Source organism: Oncorhynchus mykiss, chromosome 21 (assembly GCF_057628025.1).
Source record: "Oncorhynchus mykiss isolate SJ-2025 chromosome 21, ASM5762802v1, whole genome shotgun sequence".
NCBI lineage: Eukaryota > Metazoa > Chordata > Actinopteri > Salmoniformes > Salmonidae > Oncorhynchus > Oncorhynchus mykiss.
This window is the reverse complement of record NC_143042.1, coordinates 19,669,277-19,694,750: the sequence shown is the minus strand read 5'-3', so window position 1 is coordinate 19,694,750 and position 25,474 is coordinate 19,669,277. Positions and strand designations below refer to the sequence as shown.

The window sequence follows — 25,474 nt, the reverse complement described above, 5'->3', positions numbered from 1 at the left end:
AACGTATTATGATGTCTATTTTTGAAGCATTAATTCCACATGGTTATAGGGTTAACACAGAAACAACTCAAAGGGTAACAGTTTAGGCCGGGGGTATTCAACTCTTACCCTACGAGGTCCAGAGCCTGCTGGTTTTCTGTTCTACCTGATAATTAATTGCACACACCTGGTGTCCCAGGTGGGTCTAAATCAGTCCCTGATTAGAGGGGAACAATAAATAAAAAAAATTGAGGTCCAGAGTTGAGTTTGAGGTGTTTAGGCATTCATTCCGATTGGTTAAGGTTAGGGCTATGGTTTGGGGAAGACTTAAAAGAAATCATTAAAAACAACGTGCTATTACCAGGAACACACGCACATGCACACAAACACAGTGGTATGTGGGTATCAGCTCTCTGCTCCATTGATTCGGGCTCCCGAGTGGTGCAGCGGTCTAAGGCACTTGCATCTCAGTGCTTGAGGAATCACTACAGACACCCTGGTTTGAATCCAGGCTGTATCACAACCGGCCGTGATTGGGAGTCGCATTGGGCGGTGCACAATTGACCCAGCGTCATCTGGGTTTGGCCGGTGTAGGCTGCCATTGTAAATAAGAATTTGTCCTTAACTGACTTGCCTAGTTAAATAAAGGTCAAAAAATGTTAAGTATACTCACGTCTTGCTAGAACATTGTGAACTGCAGTGGCACAGCAAGCTCCAGCATCATAAGTTTGCACCCAGTGCTGGGCAATCGCTTTTAATCTTTTTTGTGAGTGTGGAGGAAGGCATATATCGACGTTTTCAAATGTCCGAAATTGAAGTTTATTTCTAGTGATCAGGCTGCTCTCCAATCTTCCTGCCCCCCTACAGCTCTTTTCCTTTAAAAAAAATAGTATTTACTATCTTGTCTCATCGCTACAACTCGAAAGTCATGCGTCCTCCGATACACAACCCAACCAAGCCGCACTGCTTCTTAACACAGCGCGCATCCAACCCTGGAGCCAGCCGCACCAATGTGTCGGAGGAAACACCGTGCACCTGGCGACCTTGGTTAGCGTGCACTGCGCCCGGCCCGCCACAGGAGTCGCTGGTAGGATATCCCTACCAGCAAAACCCTCCCTAACCCGGACGACGCTAGGCCAATTGTGCATCGCCCCACGGACCTCCCAGTCGCGGCCGGCTGCGACAGAGCCTGGGCGCGAACCCAGAGTCTCTGGGGGCACAGCTAGCGCTGCGATGCAGTGCCCTGGACCACTGCGCCACCTGGGAGGCCCTAGCTCTTTTCCTTTTACTTCTCTTTCTTTTCAGTCCCGTTCTCTCTCCTCTCCGTTTCCGGTCTGTACCCGTACCAGCAGACGTGTTAAGTGTTAGGGGGAAACGGTTTAGTTTAGGAAAGGCACGTCCACAGCAATAGGCTAAACTCTTGGATGTCGATGAAGGCAGCCCCCCTCACACCTTTCTGATTCAGAGGGGTTGGGTTAAATGCGGAAGACACATTTCAGTTGAATGCATTCAGCTGTACAACTGACTAGGTTATCCCCCTTTCCTTTACTGTACAGAGCAAAGCTGGAATTACTGTAAGCAATATCATTAGAATCCGCTGTAAGCACCAAGAATCTCCACAGACCTGGGCAATAACAGACACAAAAACACGGACACACACACACACTCCCCTAACAGCCTTGGTAAATTACACAGTGCTAAGGGAAAGCGTCACAACATTGGTATTTGGTATTTCCTTCCCTGAATTACTGCAAAAACACAAACTGTAGAGTTTCTTTCTGACCACTGATTCCTCTGGAACTTTTTTCACACCTTTGCAACTGAGAGGAGAGATTTTTTACCATTCATTTTTTCATGGTGGAGCCATTTCAACCAAGGAATCTGGGAAAGTACATAGCCACAATAAACTGTGCTTCATAGGGTAAATCTCAATTGTCTAAAGTGTTATCCTTTCCATATCTACTTTCCTTCCTACAGATGTTGGATTTTAACGTTACCTATATTGTCACAGCAAAATAAATCCCGCAACAACCGGATTTTAACGTGTAGTCTATAAATGTTGCTTGATTGGTGGACAGGCTATGCCAAAAGTATGATACATGAAAAGTGCAATACTGTTAATATAACCGTTGTCACGATCGTCGTAATGAGCGGACCAAGGCGCAGCGTGAGTATAGTTCCACATATTTTTAATCTCCGTGAAACAAACAAAACAATAAAAGACACACCGAAACGTGCCGTCATGACGTGCACACAGGCAACTAAACACAAACAATATCCCACAAAACAGAGGTGGGGAAATGGCTACCTAAATAAGATCCCCAAATCAGAGGCAACGATAAACAGCTGCCTCTAATTGGGAACCATACTAGCACCAACATAGAAATAGACATACTAGAACACCCCCCCTAGTCACGCCCTGACCTACTACACCATAGAGAACCAAGGGCTCTCTATGGTCAGGGCGTGACAACCGTGTCTTAGTGTGGGTTTTCATAGAATTGATGTAAATCACAAATTGTATGACTTTGTCTACGTGTGTCTGTGTGTTTCATCACAGGCTTCAGGGTTAGATGTGGCCAAACATAAGAGAGCTGACAGTGACTCTATATTGAGTGATTTATTTTGAGCGTGAGCGAGAGGAGAGAGGGTAAGTGGACGGGAGACCTTGCAACTCCTTTGTGTGGGAGGCTTCCGCTGGCTCCATCTCTCTCCCCTCTCATGTCTCTGTCGGCCTCCAATAATACTCCCTCCTAGTGCTCGGTAAACAGAGCAGCATCATAAACAACCGACCGCAGCAGAGCACAGGACGGACATTTCCCACATTCTCAGGTCAAACTGCTGTGTGATCAGATGAGTTACCAGATAAATAAATACACAGACACACATGAACATGCATGGACACAGCCAGGGGAGTACACACACACACACACACACACACACACACACTCTTTCTCGCTCTCTTTAGCAGTGGCACACACACAGATTCAAAAACTGCACTTTGGAGATGTTTTATAGCAGTTACAGAGAGTTGAAACAGGGATAGACACCAGTGTCCCACTCCCGTACAGAAACTCTTATGTAATCAGTACAAATGATTCATCATGACCATCTTGTTTACTTAAACACCTCATATTAACTCCTCAAACACTGGAACCCTGATGACTGACTCACCAAACAGATCTAACAGCAATGCAGAAAGAGAGAGCTAATAGATTCCTCAAAGTAGCCTGATGCTCTGATACAGATAGATGTGGAACAGCTAGGGTATGGGCCCCAATTGGCACATTATTCCCACTGTAGTGCACTACTTTCGACTAGAGCCCTATAGGCCCTGGTCAAAAGTAGTGCACTACATAGGGAATAGGGTACCATTTGAGACGCAACCTCTCTCTATTGCTGTGCGAAATCAGCTCAACCTGAACAAAACCCATTAGAGCTCTCTTCACTCAGGTCTTTACGACATCCTGTGGTTGTGACATTCAACCATTACCTGGCAGTAATGGACTCTGTGTGGTTGGCTCATGTCCCTGGGAGAGAGAAAGGGGGGGGGGGGGAGAGAAAGATACTGTAGATAACAAGGTAGAGAGTGTGGGCCTGTGTGTAGCTTCTTTACGTGAGTACCTGTGTATTTAGGCCAAGCAAGTGATAGTGGGAGCCGTTGTAGCGGAGACAGAGGTCAGGGAGTGGAGAAGTATTGATCTTGATGGGTTTAAAGACCGATCGCAAACAGACCAAGAACACAGAGAGGAGTCATTGAATGTGCACGCACACACACACACACACACACACACACACACACACACACACACACACACACACACACACAGGAGAGACCCAAGGGAACAGGGTGTCAATATCTGTCATTGATGGAACAGCTTTAGGGTTGTAGAAGTAGCACTGTAAACCCAGGCCCTTATTTCACAGTAACTACATGACCTATGTGATCTTGCATACAGGTTTAAAACTGCATATAGAGGGGGAAAAAGCTATGCAAACTAGAGGAATCCATTTTCCAGTACACTATGGAGCAGCTTTTGTTCTTTCCATCGAAATTGGACGTGTTCTCTCTTTTTCTTCTCATCCCTTCTCCTCCTCAGACACTGAAAGGCACATGAGACCAGTTCAGGCGTAAGCACGGCTGTGTGTAATGTGTGGGTGTGTGCGGTTGTGTGTGTACATGCATGTATGTGTCTATGTGCACGCGTGCGTGCCTGTATGTGTGTGTGTACAGATGGTGAGCTGAGTCCACAGGCAGAACTGAGTTAGCCAGGTGGAAAGTGAACAGCCCAACAGTTACAGACTGGCTGACATCCACTGCAGCACTCCACTATTGCTACTGTCAACAATACACTAATACGGTATTACCCCAGTACTCTACACTATTGCTACAATCAGCATTACTCTAACACAGTATTACTACAGTCAACAATACTATAATACAGCATTACTACATTAATCTACCCTATTACTACAGTTAACAATACTCTAATACAGTATTACCACAGCACTCAAGTCTACACTACAACTACAGTAAATATTACTCTAATACAGTATTACTACAGTCAACAATACTCTAAAACAGTATGATCACAGTACTCTACACCAGGGTTTTCCAACCCTGCTCCTGGAGAGCTACCCTCCTGTAGGTTTTCAATCCAACCCCAGTTGTAACTAACCCGATGCAGTTTATCAACCAGCGAAAACCTACAGGATGGTAAACAACACTCACCGTCACAGTAACGCTACGGCACAACACTCACACATTCCGATAGCTACAAAACAATCGGAAGAAATGTGTCAAATAGAAGAGCAATGATAAAGCTTTGTAGTAAAGTCATCCTCCAACGACGGGTGGTTTAGCCTACTTTCAGAGGGAATAGCATTTTATGGCTGGCGTTTTACAGGCTCCTTGCCAATTGTGTTATTTTGTGTGTTTTTTCCCCCCGCATTGTTTGTAACTTATTATGTACATAATGTTGATGCTACTGTCTCTTATGACCGAAAAGGGCTTCTGGATATCAGAACAGCGGTTTTTCACCTCGAACTGGATGAAGATTTTTTTTTCTTTAGTGAGTCTGACGCAAAGGATATAAAGCTGCTCTCAGACAAGGCCCAAATCCATGTTATTTGCATGAAGAAAACAAGGAAATACAGGGGGTGGAGATCAGGGTGCCTTGAGAGAATTAGTTGGCGAGTGGGTAACCCGCCACTACCATCCGTTCTATTGGCCAACGTGCAGTCACCGGAGAATAAACTGGATGTGCTCCGTTCGAGACTATCCTACCAACGGGACGTTAAAAACTGTAATATCTTATGTTTCACCGAGTCGTGGCTGAACGACGATATGGATAACATACAGTTGGGTTGGGTTTTCCATGCATCGGCAGGACAGAACAGCTACAATCGGAAGAAATGTGTCAAATAGAAGAGCAATGATAAAGCTTTGTAGTAAAGTCATCCTCCAACGAAGGGTGGTTTAGCCTACTTTCAGAGGGAATAGCATTTTATGGCTGATAGGTAAGATAGGTAAGACGAGGGGTGGGGCTGTGTGTCTATTTGTCAATAACAGCTGGTGTGCGATGTCTAATATTAAGATAGGTATTGCTCGCCTGAGGTAGATCACCTCATGCATGATAAGCTGTAGACCACACTATCTACAAAGAGAGTTTTCATCTATATTTTTTGTAGCCGTCTATTTACCACCACAAACTGATACTGGCACTATAAGACCCCACTCAACGAGCTGTATAAGGCCATAATCAAACAAGAAAATGCTTATCCAGAAGCGGCACTCCTATTGGCCGGGGACTTAAATGCAGGCAAACTTAAATCCGTTTTAACTAATTTCTACCAACATGTCACATGTGCAACCAGAGGGAAAAAAACACCAGAACACCTTTACTCCAGACACAGAGACGCATACAAAGCTCTCCTTCGCCCTCCATTTCGCAAATCTGATCATAATTCTATCCTGATTCCTGCTTACTAGCAAAAACTAAATCAAATCAAACTTTATTTGTCATAGGTGCTGAATACAACATGTGTAGACTTTACCGTGAAATGCTTACTTACAAGCCCTTAACTAGCAGTGCAGTTCAAGATGAGTTAAGAAAGTATTGACCAAATAAACTAAAGTAAAAAATAATAAAAAGTAACACAATAAAATAACAATAACGAGGCTATATACAGGGGGTACCGGTACCGAGTCAGTGATGCGGGGGTACAGGTTAGAGGTCATTTGTACATGTAGGTAGGGGTGAAGTGACTATGCATAGATAATAAACAGCGAGTAGCAGCAGTGTAAAAAACAAATGGGGTCAATGTATATAATCTGGTGGCCATTTCATTAATTGTTCAGCAGTCTTAGGGGTAGAAGCTATAAAAAAATATATATATATATATTTTATTGAACCTTTATTTAAATAGGCAAGTCAGTTAAGAACAAATTCTTATTTACAATAACGGCCTACACCGGCCAAACCAGGACGACGCTGTGCGCCGCTCTATGGGACTCCCAATCACAGCCGGTTATGACACAGCCTGGATTTGAACCAGGGTGTCTGGAGTGATGCCTCTAGCACTGAGACACAGTGCCTTAGACTGCTACGCCACTCGGAAGCCTTTTAAGGAGCCTTTTGGTCTTAGACTTGGAGCTCCGGTACCGCTTGCCGTGTGGTAGCAGAGAAAAAAGTCTATGACTACGTATAGGAAGAGGAGGGCCGAACAGGCCCCAATTAACATCAACGGGGCTGAAGTGGAGCAGGTCAATAGTCAAGTTCCTTGGTGTCCACATCACCAACAAACACACCAAGACAGTCGTGAAGAGGGCACGACAACATATTTTCCCCCTCAGGAGACTGAAAAGATTTGGCATGGGTCCCCAGATGCTCAAAAGGTTCTACAGCTGCACCATCAAGAGCATCCTGACCGGTTGCATCACCGCCTGGTATGGCAACTGCTCGGCATCTGACCGTAAGGCGCTACAGAGGGTAGTGCGTAGGGCCCAGTGCATCAGTACATCACTGGGGCCAAGCTTCCTGACATCCAGGACCTATATACTAGACACTGTCAGAGGAAGGCCCATAAAATTGTCAAAGTCTCCTGTCACCCTAGTCATAGACTGTTCTCTCTGCTACCGCACTGCAAGCGGTACCGGAGCGCCAAGTCTAGGTCCAAAAGACTCCTTAACAGCTTCTACCCCCAAGTCATAAGACTGCTAAACAATTAATCAAATGGCCACACGGACTACTTACATTGACCCCATTGACCATTTTTGTTATGTAATTTTCTTGTGTTACTTTCTGATTTGATTAGATTTTTTTTAACTTTAGTTTAGTTAGTAAATATTTTCTTAACTCCATTTCTTGAGCTGCATTGTTGGTTAAGGGCTTGCGAATAAGCATTTCACACGTGACAAATTAAATTTGACATTGTTCTATGTTCATTTAAACAGTATTGTTTCCTTTACCGGGGATTTGAACTCACAATCCATAATCACTTTGATAAATAAAATCATTTTTCTTGAGTTTACTTTTAACAGAGCTGAAATTCACTTTGAAATATAGAAATACAGGTGAAATCAGTCATTGACACAGACATGGTGGAGTAGCAGTAAGCTTGGCATGCTATGAACCAAGCAGCTGTGTGTTCAAATCCCAGGTGAGGATGTGTTGAGTAATCATTTGTCTGTAAATTAAAAGGCACAAGGGGTCGTGTGTCAAATATGTTGAAACCATTCTATGTTAAAAGCACCATTGTAATGCGTGGGTGTCCATAACCTAAGTTCTCAAGTTGGAGCTAAGTTTGGGCCAAACAAAAATGTTATGTTTAGGTAACACTTTGACTGAAAAGTTTAGTAAACTATAAAAGACTGTGGAACCAGTTACTAAATCAGAATTAGTTGAATCAACAACAACAACAATTGTGTACACAGATGAAAACATACATGCTGCCTCACAACATCACACAGTGGTAATGAGCCCACCTGTTTGGGAGGATGGGTGGTCTCCTGATGGCGTCTCATGGTACACGATGTGTACCCCTTGTTCATCACAGCCACAATGCACACAACCAGCGACCAATGCTTAACATCAAACACCCGATACCCGACTCCTATCTCTTCCTCTCAGCCGCAGTCTTCCTATGGTGCCTGTCCTCCCTCTTCAGAAAGTAAACTGTCACTCCTCTCTTCTCTCCCTCTCTCTTTCCCTTCCTCCCTCACACCCTTCTCTCCTCTGCCCCACTGTACCACATATGCAGTCAGTCCCAATAACCCTCTGGCCCTCGCCTGCTCCTGCCTCAGCCAATCCTGTGAGAGAATGCTCCTAGGTGCTCCTCCACTCGTCGCTCCGCCAAGGTGGGCAGACAGACAGGAAGCATTTATATAGAAAATAGCCTGTTGCTAGGAGACGCAGGGGCAAAGAGCAAAGTGAGTCCTACACAATATAGTTGTTTGGGTTCAATTGGACGCAGCAACGCGTCATCCCGTCCTACGCGTTTCCCTTTTATTATTAAGATGTGAAAAGACGAGAAAGAATGGAAGTGGGTTATTTGCATTAGTACAGTGCTACCCACACGCCACAGTAGGCTCAGCAGCCTAAACTGGCTTCATCCTCTCCTCGTGTCCTCTCTCTTTCATCTGCAGTGACACTGAAGACACAGCTGAGAGCAATGGGACGAGGCTTTCACCAGGCATTTGCTTCCACCAGTACAACTCTTTCTCGTGAGTAAAAAATGAATAGGAAGGCGTGATGACGGAGAGGATATGAGCAGAAGAGATGAGGAGAGGAAGCCACGTTAGACTATTGAGAGCATGGCAGTGCATTCATCAATCAAATGTTTTTTATAAAGCCCTTTTTTCGAGCAGCAGCTGTCACAAAGGTCTATGCAGATAAGACTTCGGTATTCAACTTTTTTTCCAGGTTTAGGGATTCAGTCCGAATGGGTACGGTAAGAGTTTTTAAAGTATTTAAAAAACATAGTGCCTAGTACTGGGATTGAACACACAACCCTCAGAGCCCGAGCTCATTGGTTACGCCTATCCACTATCCCCATCCGCAATGCCCTAGCAAGCCGCAAGCCTACTTAAATGGTAATAGTGCTTACTGTTGCTCCTAGTGGCCGGTTTTGAAGGCATTGCCCGACGCCCTGGGGATCTGGACGAACGTCAAATATTGCCTTGGATCTCGAGTGACCTGGCTGGACCCCCAACCTAAGACACCAAAGAGCAAGCAACGCAGATGTAGAAGCACAGTGGCTAAGAACAATTCTCTAGAAAGGCAGGAACCGGGCTCCGAGGGGTGGCCAGTCCTCTTCTGGCTGTGCCGGGTGGTGATTATAAGAGTAGGTCATTTAGGCAAGATCGTTGCTTAAGATGTTCAAATGTTCATAGATGACCAGCAGCGTCAACAGTTTTTTTACCACCTCAGGACTAAATGTCAGTTGGCTTTTCATAGCCGAGCATTCATATCAGGGAATGAAGAGACACTGTGGGATGAGTGATACATTCTCTTCTTCCCCTGAGACCTACTCTTGCTGAACTAAAATAGACACATATACACACTCCCATTCCCAGATGGGACAAGAATGGAATAATGTCAATAACCTAATATTTACCTCTTTACACACATTTCCATTGATAGGGATACATTCCAAACATTTTTCTATAAAATCAATGAGAGGTGCACAACCAAGATGTTTCATGCACACACACATACACACACACACACACACACACACACACACACACACACACACACACACACACACACACACACACACACATTGTTCAGCCAGTGCTAGTGTCATTGTTCCTGCTATCAGTACCAAGCCTCCAGATTCTACAAGGGCTCAATACATTCTCCTCCTGCCAACACAATCTCTCACAGACACGACACATTGTGGAAGGTTGTGATTGACTGGTCGATCAGTGTGTCCATGTCTGACTGTCCGTGTGCGTGTGTGTGCGTGTGTGTAAAGGCTTCGCTTCTCCTACAAACTGTCATCAGTCTGAATGCATCATACAGTGCCAGCATGTCTGTACACTATAGAGACTTTAGAAAATTAAAACGTTTTGTGTGTGTGTGTGTGTGTGTATGTGTGTGTGTATGTATGTGTGTGTGTGTGTGTGTGTATGTATATGTGTATGTGTATGTGTATTTGTATGTGTGTGTGTGTGTGTGTCTACAGTAGTTTACCCACAATTCTGATCTGTCCTTTTCACAATCAATTATGGAAATCCCTCGACAATAATCTCCAGTTATTCACCATTTACTGCGGTCTAAAAGGTTCTGTAATATCCTAGTGTATACCTATAGCATCACCATCATCTCTAATAATAACAAGGGAAAGGGGAGACCTAGTCAGTTGTACAACTGAATGCATCCAACCGAAATGTGTATTCCACATTTAACCCAATCCCCCTGAATCAGTGAGGTGTGTTTGGGCCTGCCATAATCAACATCATCGGTGACAAGGGAGCAGTTGTTGTTGGGGGTTAACTGCCTTGCTCAATGGCAGATTTTTCCAATTTGCCAGCTCGGGATTTGAACCACCAACTTTGTAGTTACTGAGGACACAGATCTAGAATGAGTTTATCCTCCCCTAACCCTAACCTTAACCACTAGGGGAGAAAACCACCAACCTTAGATCATTGTTTAGGCATGCAATTTTATATTGCTCCATAATTGCCTGGGTCTTAAAGGAAAACCAGCCACCTAAAAGGAAAGTATTTAAGTATTTCCTATTCAGACAGACAGCAGTAGCCCCATCTGACCAGGGGAGAGGGGGAGGGAGAGGGGGGAAGAGGGGGAAAGCACACAAGCATTGGTCAGTCAGGTGGAGAAGTGAGAAGTAGCATTATTGATTTCTCGCTCCGTCAGTGTTCATTCAGTACGGTTAGAGAAAGAAGTAGCATCCCCCATCCTTTCTCCCCCTCCTCCTGCCCCCTCTCTGTACTGACCTGAAGTGTTCATTCAATAAAGGGTTAGAAAAAGAAGCATGTTCCCCCTTTCTCCCCTTCTCTGTCCTACCTGGGATCCCCGGGCACCCCTCTTGTGGTCCCATTCAGTCTGTGAGATCATCTGGGGACGAGAGGGAGACACCAATTTAGAGGACATTCACCTCCAGTTTACTACAGTATCTTTAAGCTTTCTTCTCTATCATCCCCCACTATCTCCTCCTCCTCCCCCTCTCTGCCTAGGGCTAAAAATACATGCGAGGCGGTGCTGATGAATGAAAAGAGTGCATCACCTACGCTTGCGGGCTTCATCTACACATCCCTCTATCCCCCTCTCATTCCTCCCTTCTATTCCTCTATCCAACCTGTTCTATTTTGATCAACAAGGCTAGGCTGTAATGTAGGCTGTAATTTCACAGTGAGGCTGGGGCGTACTGAGCCTTTCAGCACAGCATAATGGCCTCTGCCAGGCTACAACTTTAATCACTCTAATTAGCAAATAAACAACATACAGTACTAACACGCACGCACACACACTAACCTCCGTCCCGAAGGCACGCCATGCTAAGTGCAGGCTCGTTTACACTCGCGTCGGCAGGCAGGAAGCGACGCAGGATCAACATCAAGGCATTAAAGCATCATTGCCATTTTGGACTCACATTGCAGAGACTAGTTTACCCTGGCATAATCTTCATGGTAAGGCAGGGGCAGGAGAAGAGGGACTCGACAAATTGACTGAAGTGTACAGTAGCTTGAATATTCTCACGGTTTGAACCGATGTACAACAAAGTGAAAGAGTCCCTCTAAAATCAGTTACATTGTCTCTGATTTGAGTTTCTGCCCTAGTATTATAGAATAAGTGTCCAGTCTTTTACAATCTGATGGGGCGACTTAACTCAGCTGTTGAGAATGAGTCCTACATTGACTGGCTGACACTCTGTGGACGGCTGGCTGTATGTCACATACAGTAACATTACGTAACACTTCTTGGTGGGGTCCTCACCCAGATTCCCACTGAGCCACAAACTCAACCACGGTTCTTTTCAACAGAACCTTTTCAAAGAGGGCAAGAGAGGGAGCCAACGGAAACATGATCTATAAAAGGATCACTCAGATCCTTTTTCTCTGGGTGTTTTTGTTGTTGTTGTCTCTTCCACTCTCTCGTCCTCTAGCGCAGAGGATGGTACTGTAGTCGTCTCCCTCCCTCAATAACAGTGACCACAATTTGTGTCTTTGTCCTGAGTCCCCTTACCCTAACCCCTACAGCTCAACGACAGTCAAGCCCACTACCACCACTCAACATCCTGGTTAACTAGACAGGTGATGTATCTACTCAATACAGCCGAAAAATTAATGTATATTCTGCTTCTAGTCCACATATGCGTTCTCTCCCTCTGACCACACTGTAGTTAGCTACGTAGGTCATTGCAATATATATACACATAGGTTTTAATACCATGAAACATACAGAGAGGCTAATGATCAGAGAGAGAACCTCCTGATCTTCTCCATGGTTGGATGGTGAGTCGTGGCCAAGGACCCATTTAGTTAACCAAGTCTACAATGTACGCTATGTCCGACAGCTTTGAGGTTCTCTCATCTGTCAAAGACTTCTCTCAATCGTCCACATTGTTTATGGCTATTTTCCTGGGCTTCCATTAAAAACCTACAGGTCTATATGTTATATTATGGTCTGGCTGGGCTGTTTTCCTAGAAGTACAGCAAGAGCAACGTTCAGTAAAAATAGAGGCCCGGGGCTGTACCTTTCATTTTATTGAGTTCTCTGGTAAAATCATCAGAGAAGTAGCATTTGAAACCGAGCAGTGTTCCTTTCCATGGTTCGGGATTTTAAACTGTTTACAATTTTATCCAGGGACAGCTTTAATGTATCATATAAATAACAGTCATTTAGGAGACACTTTTATCCAAAGTGACTTATAGTTGACACATGATACGGTAGCCCACTAAGGAATCAAACCCACTGTACTCCGGTGATAGAGACTGTGCTAGTCACTACACGCTAATCAACTGAGCCATCAGAACCATCCAGTTCTGAACAAGTTACCAGTAACAGAGTAACTGGGTCCCATGTGGCTCAGTCTGAGTCCCGTAATGGGAGAGCACGGGCCCTTGCAAAGCCAGGGTTGTGGGTTCAATTCCCACGGGGGACCAGTATTGAAAATGTATGCATTGACTCGTGACTCTGGAGCGCGTCTGCTAAATGACTCAAATGTTAAAAATAAGTCCCTGGGCAGAAGAACAGGATGAATCGGACCACCACTGAACCAGAGGGGGGTGAGTAAGCGGTGAGTGTACAGCTCATGAAAATCTAATGAGCAAACGGAGAGCCTGATATGTCCTCCTACTAACTAACTAACTAGCTCTCTCAGTGTTTTGTTCATTTAGATAGAAAGAGAAAAATAGAAAATGTAAAAACTCTCAGGGAGGATGACAAAGGTTGAAGGGAGCATGATAAGAGGATGACAGAGAAGGAGGACAGATGACGGACGATGGGGAGGCAGGGCTGCAAACCAGAACTCTGTTTGTCTGTGTGTTATTAAATGACAGATGAGGAAATCTACCTAATAAGAGGATGATGATGCAGTGTGTTTAATTTACCATGAATGAAACACCGCCACTGGCAATGCCTCTCTCTTCTCTCTCTCTGTGTATCTACAGCCTCGATCTCGCTCTCTCTTTTTTCAGTATCTCTCGCTCTCTCTTCAGTACCTCTCTCTTTCTTCGGAATCTCTCGGTCTCTCTCGCTGTCTTCAGTATATATATATATATCTCATCTTGCCCTCTTCTCTCTGTGTCTTCCTTATCTATCTCCGCCCTGCTCATTGGTGTCATATACTATAGTGATGCGGGGTTAGACTCATAAAATATTGGGTCAGGAAATATTGTGTGGACGAAGGGCAGGTGGCGGGTTGAATAAAGAGAAAACGATGCATTAAAAATCCATAAATGTATAATTCTGCGCAATTAGGTTACATTTAGGTTTTTCATTCATTATTTGTATCTAGCGTTAGGGCGTAGCCTAAGCCTAATCTTTACGGCCTAACTTTACGCTCAACAAATACACGCCGATTGCTTTTGGTAACGTGGGCAGAAAGGATTTACGTTGATCCACTGAGAGACAAAAAGGACAATGTCGGAGTCGAGTTCAATAAGAGAAAAGCTGCGAAATGGAGAGTTGAAAAGAAATAGATGGAAGGCCAGAACAGTAGCCTAATGTTTGTGTCACGTTCTGACCATAGTACTGTTATTTTATTATTTGTTTTAGTATGGTCAGGGCGTGAGTTGGGGTGGGCAGTCTACGTTTGTTTTTCTATGTTGGTTTTTGTGTTCAGCCTAGTATGGTTCTCAATCAGAGGCAGGTGTCGTTAGTTGTCTCTGATTGAGAATCATACTTAGGTAGCCTGGGTTTCACTGTTGGGTTGTGGGTGTTTGTTTCCATGTGTGTGTTTGTCGCCACACGGTACTGTTTCGGTTGTTGTAGATTTCACGTTATTGTTTCTGTTCGAGTGTTCATTTGTCTGTATTAAAACCATTATGGACACTTACCACGCTGCATCTTGGTCCGATCCTTACTACTCTTCAGACGAAGAAGAGATCTGTCGTTACAGTTTGGGAAAGATTTAATGAAGGGGTAAAAGAGGATTGTAGCAGTGCTGGCTATGTTATGTGTGATAATTATGAGGTGCTATACAAAACTCGACAGTCACAAGACTGGGACTTCACAATGACATGTCAAGGGAACTGTAGGCTACTGTTCAGATGGGTTAAATGGAATAGTAACTGAAATATAGACAGTTGACTGTAGATCTACAACCTCACATAAGCCTAATATAATATTAACTCCTGCAGAATTAAGGATTTCTTGCAGTAAGATTCTAGACCAAATGTACATTTTGACTCGGGAACAAGAGTGGAGAAATATGATTGACTTATTTCAGCATCTTGAAAGAATACAGGTCTATTATAAAGGTGCTCTCTTTATGAGCATCATAAAAGCTGATAGTACTATCAAATACATAAAATATGCATACAAGCCAAAATCATATCAGAAACATGTTGAGTAGTTTTCACAGCTTTTAATGTCTCTAAAACGGGTCAAACTGATGTCATTTGGAAATTTTGCACGAAAATGTTTTACTTTTCTGAGGGTTATTGCATTTTATCCCTGGTCCCTAAACATCTTTGTAGCGTGAGACAAGCAGAGAAGAAAGGGAAACCTTTACCAGTGTCATCTAGATTGAATCATTCATTCATTCTATCGATTTATGACATTCTGGTGAGCAAGGACTCATTTAGTATTCTAGGGCAACAAGTAATGACAGAAGAGAAGCGGCAGTGCATCTAACTATAGACACGTTGACTAACAAACAGCCTACCGACATGTCAGGAATCTGAAAAGGCACGTCGAAGCGCTTCATCATCTCTGACTGTACAGCGCATTTTATATATTAGCGGGATAGCGACGGGGCATCACATTTTCACTTGATCACATATAGTTGGGTGTTTGCAGATGGGTTATTAGCAATTGCAGTTGGGTGTGGGTGAACAAACAGCTGACCCACACATCACTAACACACACATCTCCACCTGGTCAAACCGGTATGTGGGCCCTCCACTCAGCCCCACTGCTCCCTCAGATGGCCTTCATTACGGCTCTAATGCACTTTTAATAACGTAAAGACTATGGGAGGGTAGGAAACCACTGGGGCCTAAATGCAGTGCTATGCCAGATTACCATTCACGGCTCTATGATTCAGTCATTACCAGCATAATAGTTGTTTTATGATGCCCGGGGCCACGGTAATATCATGCTCTATCGATAGCTTTATATCAATGTAGGCTCCTTGACTGTCGAAACTCATGGCGATTACATTTTCACTTCCGACCTAGTGCCAGCAGGGATAACTACCCCTTGGTGACTTTGCCTGCCACCCACTCACTCGCTCGTCTCGCTCTCTCCATTTAAGCTCTGTTTTTCAATCAGTTCCATTCCAGGACTTGCGATGACTTTCTCTCTACTTTTTAAGTTTCTCCTCGTTGGGGGAGATTGCTAACGATGTGGGGTGCTGCTTTACACCTGCAGGTGGAGCTGTTATCCTGACCTGGGCCTGTATTCTAGGATCAGTTTTGCATTTTATGAATAACATTAATCAGCTTATACTCTGAGATGGTTTATGAATACGTGCCCTGGGATATATTAGTGTAACAGTCAAACGCTCCTCTGACCCAGCTTGAAAACAACTCATAAAGCAGGGAATTTGCTGCCTCTTTCCAGACTCCTTCTCAGGGCGTTAGACACTGTAAACTACCCCTGTATTGCAGCGAAACTCTTCGCCGGATAGTTGAGCACTCCTCTCCTCTCTCTCTGGACTCTGGAAAAGACCAGTCACGGACCTGAGCCTTGGGCTGCATTTCATTCCAGATAGTTACTCCCTCCCCTTTCACCAATACAGTCATCTTAGATCTACATAGGGATGTGAACGAGGGCAAAATCTACAATGCAACAAAACATTTTGCAATGAAATGCAACCCAGAGCTCACAGACTCCCTCCACTACCTGTTATTGTGGAGAAAGGCCAACTGGACACGGAATTGGACGACAGACGCTGCCAGTCAATCCCCTGGACCCTCGTCAGGCCTCCTTGCTCCAGTGAGAATTGGGCCTGAAGCCTGAAACCCTGACACTTTATAGGTGGGAGGAAGAGAAACGGGGCTGTTGCTGCTAGACTCCTGGCATAGATTCATTAACCCTGTTCGGGGGGGGGGGGGGGGGGGGGGGGGGCTGCTGGAGGTTTGCTTTTAACACTTTTGGATGCTATATCATCAGACTCACATTCAGACACACACGGATGTGCACACACACACACACACACACGCACACACACACACACGTGCACCTGCGTTTGCATGGGCACACGCACAAGCACACACACACAATCTGGAGGTGGTTTTAACAGTGTTGGCTACTAAACAGGATCTAGCTGCTTTGCTAGTTACCCCCCCTGAGAGTTTCAAGGCCTTCCAAGCCCATTAAGAAATAATGGCACATTCGTGCTGCCCATAGAAAATACTTAGCGTGACAGTAATTGCAACCATGGGGTTGGTGTTTCTGTGATTCACACATATCGGTCTTGTCCAACACTTCCCTGTGTGAAAATGTAACACGTTCAACTGGTGAAGATGATGACAATGTTGCGGGTTCGATTCCTGCACGGGTCACACATACTGAATATATATCAAGTTAATATGAGTCCCTTTGAATAAAACAGTCTGGTAAATGACAGTTATAAATGTCTCAGAAATGACAGGTGAGGTTGATCCCAATATGTCTGCCATGGATGTTTTAGCAGCTCTCATACATGTTATGAATATTGACACATTCCACTGGTGTTTACTACAGTCTGCTTCCATACACACACACACACACACACACACACACACACACACACACACACACACACACACACTCTACAGGCCTGTGTGTTACATTCCCAGTGTAAATCTTTTACAGCACCAGCAGGTCTGACTGACTGCTAGTATATCCTGTATCGACCAAGACCTTTGAAACCAACCAGTGGTTCTGTACCGTAAATGTCCATGCAAAAACACTCAATGAAACGCAGCTCTGAAAGGGACTCCATGTGTTTTCCTCAATTTCACCATTCAACAAAATCAGTGTCACCACAGCCGCATTCACACACCACATGATTACATGTTGGAGCGATGGGTGAACAATGGAAATCCTGAGGGAAGAGGGACCACATTTTTCTTTCACCTTTATTTAACCAGGTAGGCAAGTTGAGAACAAGTTCTCATTTACAATTGCGACCTGGCCAAGATAAACCAAAGCAGTTCGACACATACAACGACACAGAGTTACACATGGAGTAAAACAAACATACAGTCAATAATTCATTAGAAAAATAAGTCTATATACCATGTGAGCAAATGAGGTGAGATAAGGGAGGTAAAGGCAAAAAAAGGCCATGGTGGCGAAGTAAATACAATATAGCAAGTAAAACACTGGAATGGTAGATTTGCAGTGGAAGAATGTGCAAAGTAGAAATAAAAATAATGGGGTGCAAAGGAGCAAAATAAATAAATAAATAAATAAATAAAATAAATACAGTAGGGAAAGAGGTAGTTGTTTGGGCTAAATTATAGGTGGGCTATGTACAGGTGCAGTAATCTGTGAGCTGCTCTGACAGTTGGTGCTTAAAGCTAGTGAGGGAGATACGTGTTTTCCAGTTTCAGAGATTTTTGTAGTTCGTTCCAGTCATTGGCAGCAGAGAACCGGAAGGAGAGGCGGCCAAAGAAATAATTGGTTTTGGGGGTGACCAGAGAGATATACCTGCTGAGATATGAGACATACACGGACAGAGCTGTGAAACACTAGGAGACATACATGCAGCAACAGCACAACCCCGCCCCTGTTACACCAGCCACTGGACAGGAAATCCCACAGACGACTGTAGAGAACGGATGGACTACAATGGACACATCAATAAAACCTGGTTGCTGGAAGCACCAGAGTCGGGACTGGGGCTGAAGCAGGAGAAATAAACTGGGGTGTATGGGACTGGAGCTAGGGCTGGTGTGTAGGGGATGGGACGAAATCAAGGGAACAGGTGTGTGCGTCACCCAAATAAACAAGTCCTTGGTACGGAATAAAGGCCTTGGAGAAGAGGGTATATGTTGTGAATGGCCTGCCCCTGTAGGAGTGTCTCTAGACTGCTCTGAAAGGACCCCTGGCTGAATGACATGACGGACAGGCCTGCGTCACCCCGCACCCGCACGTCACGACTACACCACTACATTATGGAAGAACGAGAGAGAGAGAGAGAGAGAGAGAGAGAGTGTTTGTGAGAGAGGGAGTGAGCGAGCGACAGAAAAAGCAGGAGAGAGAGACATAGACAGATAGAGCCCTTGGCTGAGTGACAGGCAGATAGCCCTCGCTCCCTCCCCTCTGCCCTCCCTGCACGTCACGACTGGACCACTCTAGGCCTGAAGAGGACCCGGGGCTCATCTGCATAACGAGGTGAGACAAAGCCGGCTGGCCAGCAGCTGCTACGAGTGGCCTCAGCTGTAAACAACAGACACAGGGCCAGGGAACATTTACATCATCATGTACAGTGCCTTGCGAAAGTATTCGGCCCCCTTGAACTTTGCGACCTTTTGCCACATTTCAGGCTTCAAACATAAAGATATAAAACTGTATTTTTTTTGTGAAGAATCAACAACAAGTGGGACACAATCATGAAGTGGAACGACATTTATTGGATATTTCAAACTTTTTTAACAAATCAAAAACTGAAAAATTGGGCGTGCAAAATTATTCAGCCCCCTTAAGTTAATACTTTGTAGCGCCACCTTTTGCTGCGATTACAGCTGTAAGTCGCTTGGGGTATGTCTCTATCAGTTTTGCACATCGAGAGACTGAATTTTTTTCCCATTCCTCCTTGCAAAACAGCTCGAGCTCAGTGAGGTTGGATGGAGAGCATTTGTGAACAGCAGTTTTCAGTTCTTTCCACAGATTCTCGATTGGATTCAGGTCTGGACTTTGACTTGGCCATTCTAACACCTGGATATGTTTATTTTTGAACCATTCCATTGTAGATTTTGCTTTATGTTTTGGATCATTGTCTTGTTGGAAGACAAATCTCCGTCCCAGTCTAAGGTCTTTTGCAGACTCCATCAGGTTTTCTTCCAGAATGGTCCTGTATTTGGCTCCATCCATCTTCCCATCAATTTTAACCATCTTCCCTGTCCCTGCTGAAGAAAAGCAGGCCCAAACCATGATGCTGCCAGCACCATGTTTGACAGTGGGGATGGTGTGTTCAGCTGTGTTGCTTTTACGCCAAACATAACGTTTTGCATTGTTGCCAAAAAGTTTAATTTTGGTTTCATCTGACCAGAGCACCTTCTTCCACATGTTTGGTGTGTCTCCCAGGTGGCTTGTGGCAAACTTTAAACAACACTTTTTATGGATATCTTTAAGAAATGTCTTTCTTCTTGCCACTCTTCCATAAAGGCCAGATTTGTGCAATATACGACTGATTGTTGTCCTATGGACAGAGTCTCCCACCTCAGCTGTAGATCTCTGCAGTTCATCCAGAGTGATCATGGGCCTCTTGGCTGCATCTCTGATCAGTCTTCTCCTTGTATGAGCTGAAAGTTTAGAGGGACGGCCAGGTCTTGGTAGATTTGCAGTGGTCTGATACTCCTTCCATTTCAATATTATCGCTTGCACAGTGCTCCTTGGGATGTTTAAAGCTTGGGAAATCTTTTTGTATCCAAATCCGGCTTTAAACTTCTTCACAACAGTATCTCGGACCTGCCTGGTGTGTTCCTTGTTCTTCATGATGCTCTCTGCGCTTTTAACGGACCTCTGAGACTATCACAGTGCAGGTGCATTTATACGGAGACTTGATTACACACAGGTGGATTGTATTTATCATCATTAGTCATTTAGGTCAACATTGGATCATTCAGAGATCCTCACTGAACTTCTGGAGAGAGTTTGCTGCACTGAAAGTAAAGGGGCTGAATAATTTTGCACGCCCAATTTTTCAGTTTTTGATTTGTTAAAAAAGTTTGAAATATCCAATAAATGTCGTTCCACTTCATGATTGTGTCCCACTTGTTGTTGATTCTTCACAAAAAAATACAGTTTTATATCTTTATGTTTGAAGCCTGAAATGTGTCAAAAGGTCGCAAAGTTCAAGGGGGCCGAATACTTTCGCAAGGCACTGTACATCAGACAGCTAGCTACATCTCACGAGCGCAGTTGTTAACCAATTAAGGTCTCAAGAAACTATTTGTCTCAACTTCAAATGAACCTGTGTCTGTAATGTCTTTTTCGTTATGTGTCGGCACCCAGTAAGACTAGCTTTCGCCATTGGCGTAGGCTGACGGGGATCCTAAAACATCTAAACCCGAATAAATCTAAAACGTTGATTCACTGCCACATTGACTCTGTACCTTAAGAGCATTATACGCCACAGGCCTCCTCCTTGATTTACCATCTGTCTAGGGCTCCTCCATCCTCGGTCTCCCTGCTCCATTCTTCAGTGCATTGCGTTCTTATCTAATCATGTGTGTGTGTGTGTGTGTGTGTGGTCTGTTGGTTTCATTTCAGGGTCAAGATTTTTCTTGACAGAGACTGAGGGGTCCCAAGAAAATATGGACCACTGGGAGCTTCCTTCCTAGAAGCTGGCATCACCATTGACCTCTTCTTCTGAAGAATACATCTTATATCTCAGCCACCCTTAGAGAGGGTGAGCGTGAACAGGGGACAAGACGGAGAGGGTGGGAGAGAGAAGAAGGGAGAGAGTCTGCAGAGAGACAGCACGCGGTGTCCCCGGTGGGATTATCTAAACCATTCTTCTCCCTGGAGGAAACACCTGATCCTGCACATCTGATCTGGGTTCAGTCATCATGCTGGAACACATACTCACTACATCACAACTCCTCTCCTCCCTCCCTCTCCCTCTTACTCTCCCTGTCCCCCACACTCTCACTCAATCTATACTCCCCTACCTCACTTTCACATCATTTATGTCACTCTCGCTCTTCCTCCTCCCTCACTCTGCATCTATTCCTTCTCACCATCACTCTCTCACTCACAGTGGAAGTCATGTTGATGGGTTGCGTTGAAGGGACCCTTTGGACAGGCTGATGACTATGACAGAGAGAGACCACTCATCTACGTCCCCATGGGCCATCAGCTGTGCTTACTGATGCTAATTGTGTCCGGCTGCCTGTCCGTCTGTCCGTCGATCAGCACGGAGCCTGTTCTGGGATTGCTTATTGATCACATTATCTTCTTGCGTCACTCAGTACCTCACAGACCTGCTGTGTACTGGGGGAGGGAGGGGAGAGGTGAGGGGGACGGTGACAAAGAGACAAAAGAGATGGAAAGGTTGGGGAGGAAGAAGGGGTGAGGTGAGGGAGAGGGAAATGGGATGTGAAGGGTGAAGGGTGAGGTACAGGGGTGAGCTTGGTACGACGGCGGGAGAAGGAGGAGGAGAGGTTGTGGGAAGGAGGAGGAGTGGGTAGAACACACGTTAGGAGCATGTGGATCTAGGTAAAGCATCTGTTGGGTCAGAAGAGGCATTGAACTCAGAGCCTGAGAACATCAGATCGTAGTCATCTGTCTGGGGGTATTTACAGTTTGAAAACTTACCAACCTACAGGCCCATTAAACTTGAATGATTCTCAATCAATGCTCTGAATTAGTGTAGAGTCAGTAACAGGCTGCTAGAGGTGGAACATTGAAAGGCTATTGTACTACAGTATAAATCGAATTTACTCTACAGAATTAAAGAGAAGTTTGTGTTCTAAGTGCATCTGGTGTGTTCTCCTGACCTTGCCCGCCAGTTAAAATCATTTCATTTCTTTGTTACATTGTCTCAGAGGTAGTGAACTGCAAAGTACGCAGTAGGCAGAAATTAGAGGGCAGCTTCCAATTGGCTCATTCATCCACCCCCCTCCTCTCCCATGTAACTATTCCCCAGGTCAATGCTGTAAATGTGAATGTGTTCTCAGTCAACTTACCTGGTAAAATAAGGGTTAAAGTTTAAAAAAATATGAATTAATTTCAAAACATATCCAGGAAAAACGCACCAAAATTTGACATATGGGCTCGTGCCCACATTAACGTTGTAAAGACGGAGGCCACCCTGAAACAGGCATATTTGGGCAAGTGGGCACCTTTTTCCATCTGGGAAATGTTCACTTTTTATGACAGAGGGTATTACTCCACAGATGAATTTAACAGAACCAGACAAATCACTGGCTCTTAGTGCTCCATGAGAACCGTGATGAACCAGGGACAGAGGTCAGATCAGATCACTACACACAGACGGACAGACAGACACACACAGAGGCAGGTTAAAAGTCTGCTATTTGGCACTACTCCCATTGATGTCTGAATTGGAACCACCAAGTTAGAAAAAGGCCTGGATTGACACGAATGTAGTGTACTCCCATGGACAGACAGGCAGAAACGTACACAGAGAATAGGACAAGCCCATTTTAAGCAAGGAACACTAGACAAGACACAGGAACATTTGAAGTATAGTGATGCACTAAAACAGACGTGTTAAAGAATCAAAGCTGGGTGAACCAACGGAAGATGATGCACTGTAGGTGCTTCACTCTCTGACACTGGCCTGACTCTCTATCCCCCTCTGGACCATGACTCATGTTGTTGCTTCCTGTGAGTGAGTGTGAGTGACATCAGTCTCGTGTGTGTGTGTGTGTGTGTGTGTGTGTGTGTGTGTGTGTGTGTGTGTGTGTGTGTGTGTGTCTGGAAGCCCTCTGTCCCTGTCCAGTCCCCTGGGGCAGGTACATTCCCTGTGGCAGGGCTACTGAGAAGGGCAGAGAGGGGCTCTGGATGACTGTGATTGGGTTAGGGCAGATCTAATGGTCTGGCTATTGAGGAGCGACATTAACCCTTCTTACCCCTTGCCTGGACACACCACTGATTACATTGTGAGCGGTAATAGGGACGTGTCTGGTGTCCTAAATCACTTCCATCAGGATGAGCAGACACCCAAGCAGCAGGAATCAGTGGTCTACAGGGACGAACACATTGACAAACAGTCATTATCTCAGCTCCAGATACGGATACATCGGTCTAAACTTAGTCCAAAGATAGAGTTTCTGCCCTCTGGTTCAAAAAGTGGTTTCTGTTTTCATCAGATTTGATTTGGATTCATTTCCATGACAATGCTGAAAAACACCTAAAGTAGACAGACTCCCTGTGGTCCTATATATATCAACTACATTTCCCATGGTTCCGCCCTCTCCCAAGCTGCCTGCGTCATCAACACCAGTCCCACTGTGCATCAGATGCAAACAATTACCCTCCCGACCTCAGAAACACAAAGAAAGAGGTTGGACGGTGTAGTCGGCCCCATCTGCTGCGGTGCACCACATACATACGTCAATGGATCGTTTCTCACTTGTCACAGAACAGTCTGAATCACAGTTTAAACATCTTTACCCAGACCAAATGAAAAACACACAATCCCACAATGCAGCAAGGAGTTGAAAAACAGAGAGAGAGAGAGAGAGAGAGAGAGAGAGAGAGAGAGAGAGAGAGAGAGAAAGAAAAAAACTGAGGATGAGGAAGGTAGAGAAATGCAGGTTATTGTTTTGTGTCATGTTCTGGAGGCAGCTCTGCAGAGTGGTCAATAGCTGGCAGCGCCACAAACTCGGATTTTAAAAGTAACCCAAACGTTAACCCTAACCTTAACCATACTGCTAACCCTAATGCCTAACCCTAACAGTTTTGTTTTCCAGGACAAGATTCATGACAGCAAACATAAACCTGCTAGAGAAAGAGCGGGAGATGAAGAGAGAGAGAAACAGACAGAAACAGAAAGAAACAGACTGAGGAGAGAGAGAGAGTGAGAGAGAGAGAAACAGACTGAGGAGAGAGAGAGAGAGATAGAGAGAGAGAGAGAGAAACAGACTGAGGAGAGAGAGAGAGAGAGAGAGAGAGAGAGAGAGAGAGAGAAACAGACTGAGGAGAGAGAGAGAGAGAGAGAGAGAGTGTGAGAGAGAGAGAAACAGACTGGGGAGAGAGAGAGAGAGAAACAGACTGAGGAGAGAGAGAGAGAGAGTGTGAGAGAGAGAGAAACAGACTGAGGAGAGAGAGAGAGAGAGTGTGAGAGAGAGAAACAGACTGAGGAGAGAGAGAGAGAGAGAGAGAGAGAGATTGAGAGGTGGGAGAGGAAGGGGGGAGAAAAGGTCACCTTCAGTAAACTAGGGAAACCTGGTTTGCCGACCATGATGACATGTGTGTGGGCCGAGGTCACAGCCTCAGACACAACTCCGTGCGTGCTTACATGGAACATGATTATGTAATCTACCGTGCACCCTAGAGACTGCTGCCCTATGTACATAGTAATTGAACACTGGTCACTTTAATAATGTTAACATACTGTTTTACCCACTTTATATGTATTAACTGTATTCTAGTCATGGCGCATCCTATATAACTACTGGTGTACACACCTTTTCTACTCATATACTGTCCATACTGTGTCACGTGTGCTCCATCTCCTGCCTCTAGTTACGCGCATAATGATACTTACCTGGACTCCATCACCTCCTTGATTACCTGCCCTAAATATGTCACTCCCCTTGGTTCCTTCCCCAGGCGTCATTGTTTCTGTTTCTGTGCGGCGTTCGTGTTTTGGATGAGGTTTTATTTATTAAAACACAATCCCCGAGTCTCAGCGCACTCGTTGCATACTGTCTATACACCATTCACATACATACAGTACAAGTCAAACGTTTGGACACAGCTACTCATTCAAGTGTTGATATTCTACATTGTAGAATAATAGTGAAGACATCAACTATGAAATAACACATTTGGAATCATGTCGTAATAAAAAGTGTTAAACAAATTAAAATATGAGATTCTTCAAAGTAGCCACCCTTTGCCTTGATGACAGCTTTGCACACTCTTGGCATTCTCTCAACCAGCTTCATGAGGTA

The 25,474-nt window shown here is 44.8% G+C and overlaps 1 protein-coding gene across 2 annotated transcripts in view; it reads right to left on the bottom strand.

Moving 5' to 3' along the window:
• Positions 1 to 25,474, bottom strand: part of LOC110501052 (cGMP-inhibited 3',5'-cyclic phosphodiesterase 3A) — a 72,960-nt gene that overhangs the window by 26,358 nt on the left and 21,128 nt on the right. Inside the window, exon 2 of one of the 2 annotated variants that reach the window (XM_036957576.2) lies at positions 11,013 to 11,063. The exons of the other annotated variant lie outside the window; for it this stretch is intronic. Within the exon in view, the coding sequence (XP_036813471.2) occupies positions 11,013 to 11,063 (51 nt within the window). The remainder of the gene's footprint in view (positions 1 to 11,012; positions 11,064 to 25,474) is intronic. 2 annotated transcript variants of the gene reach the window in all.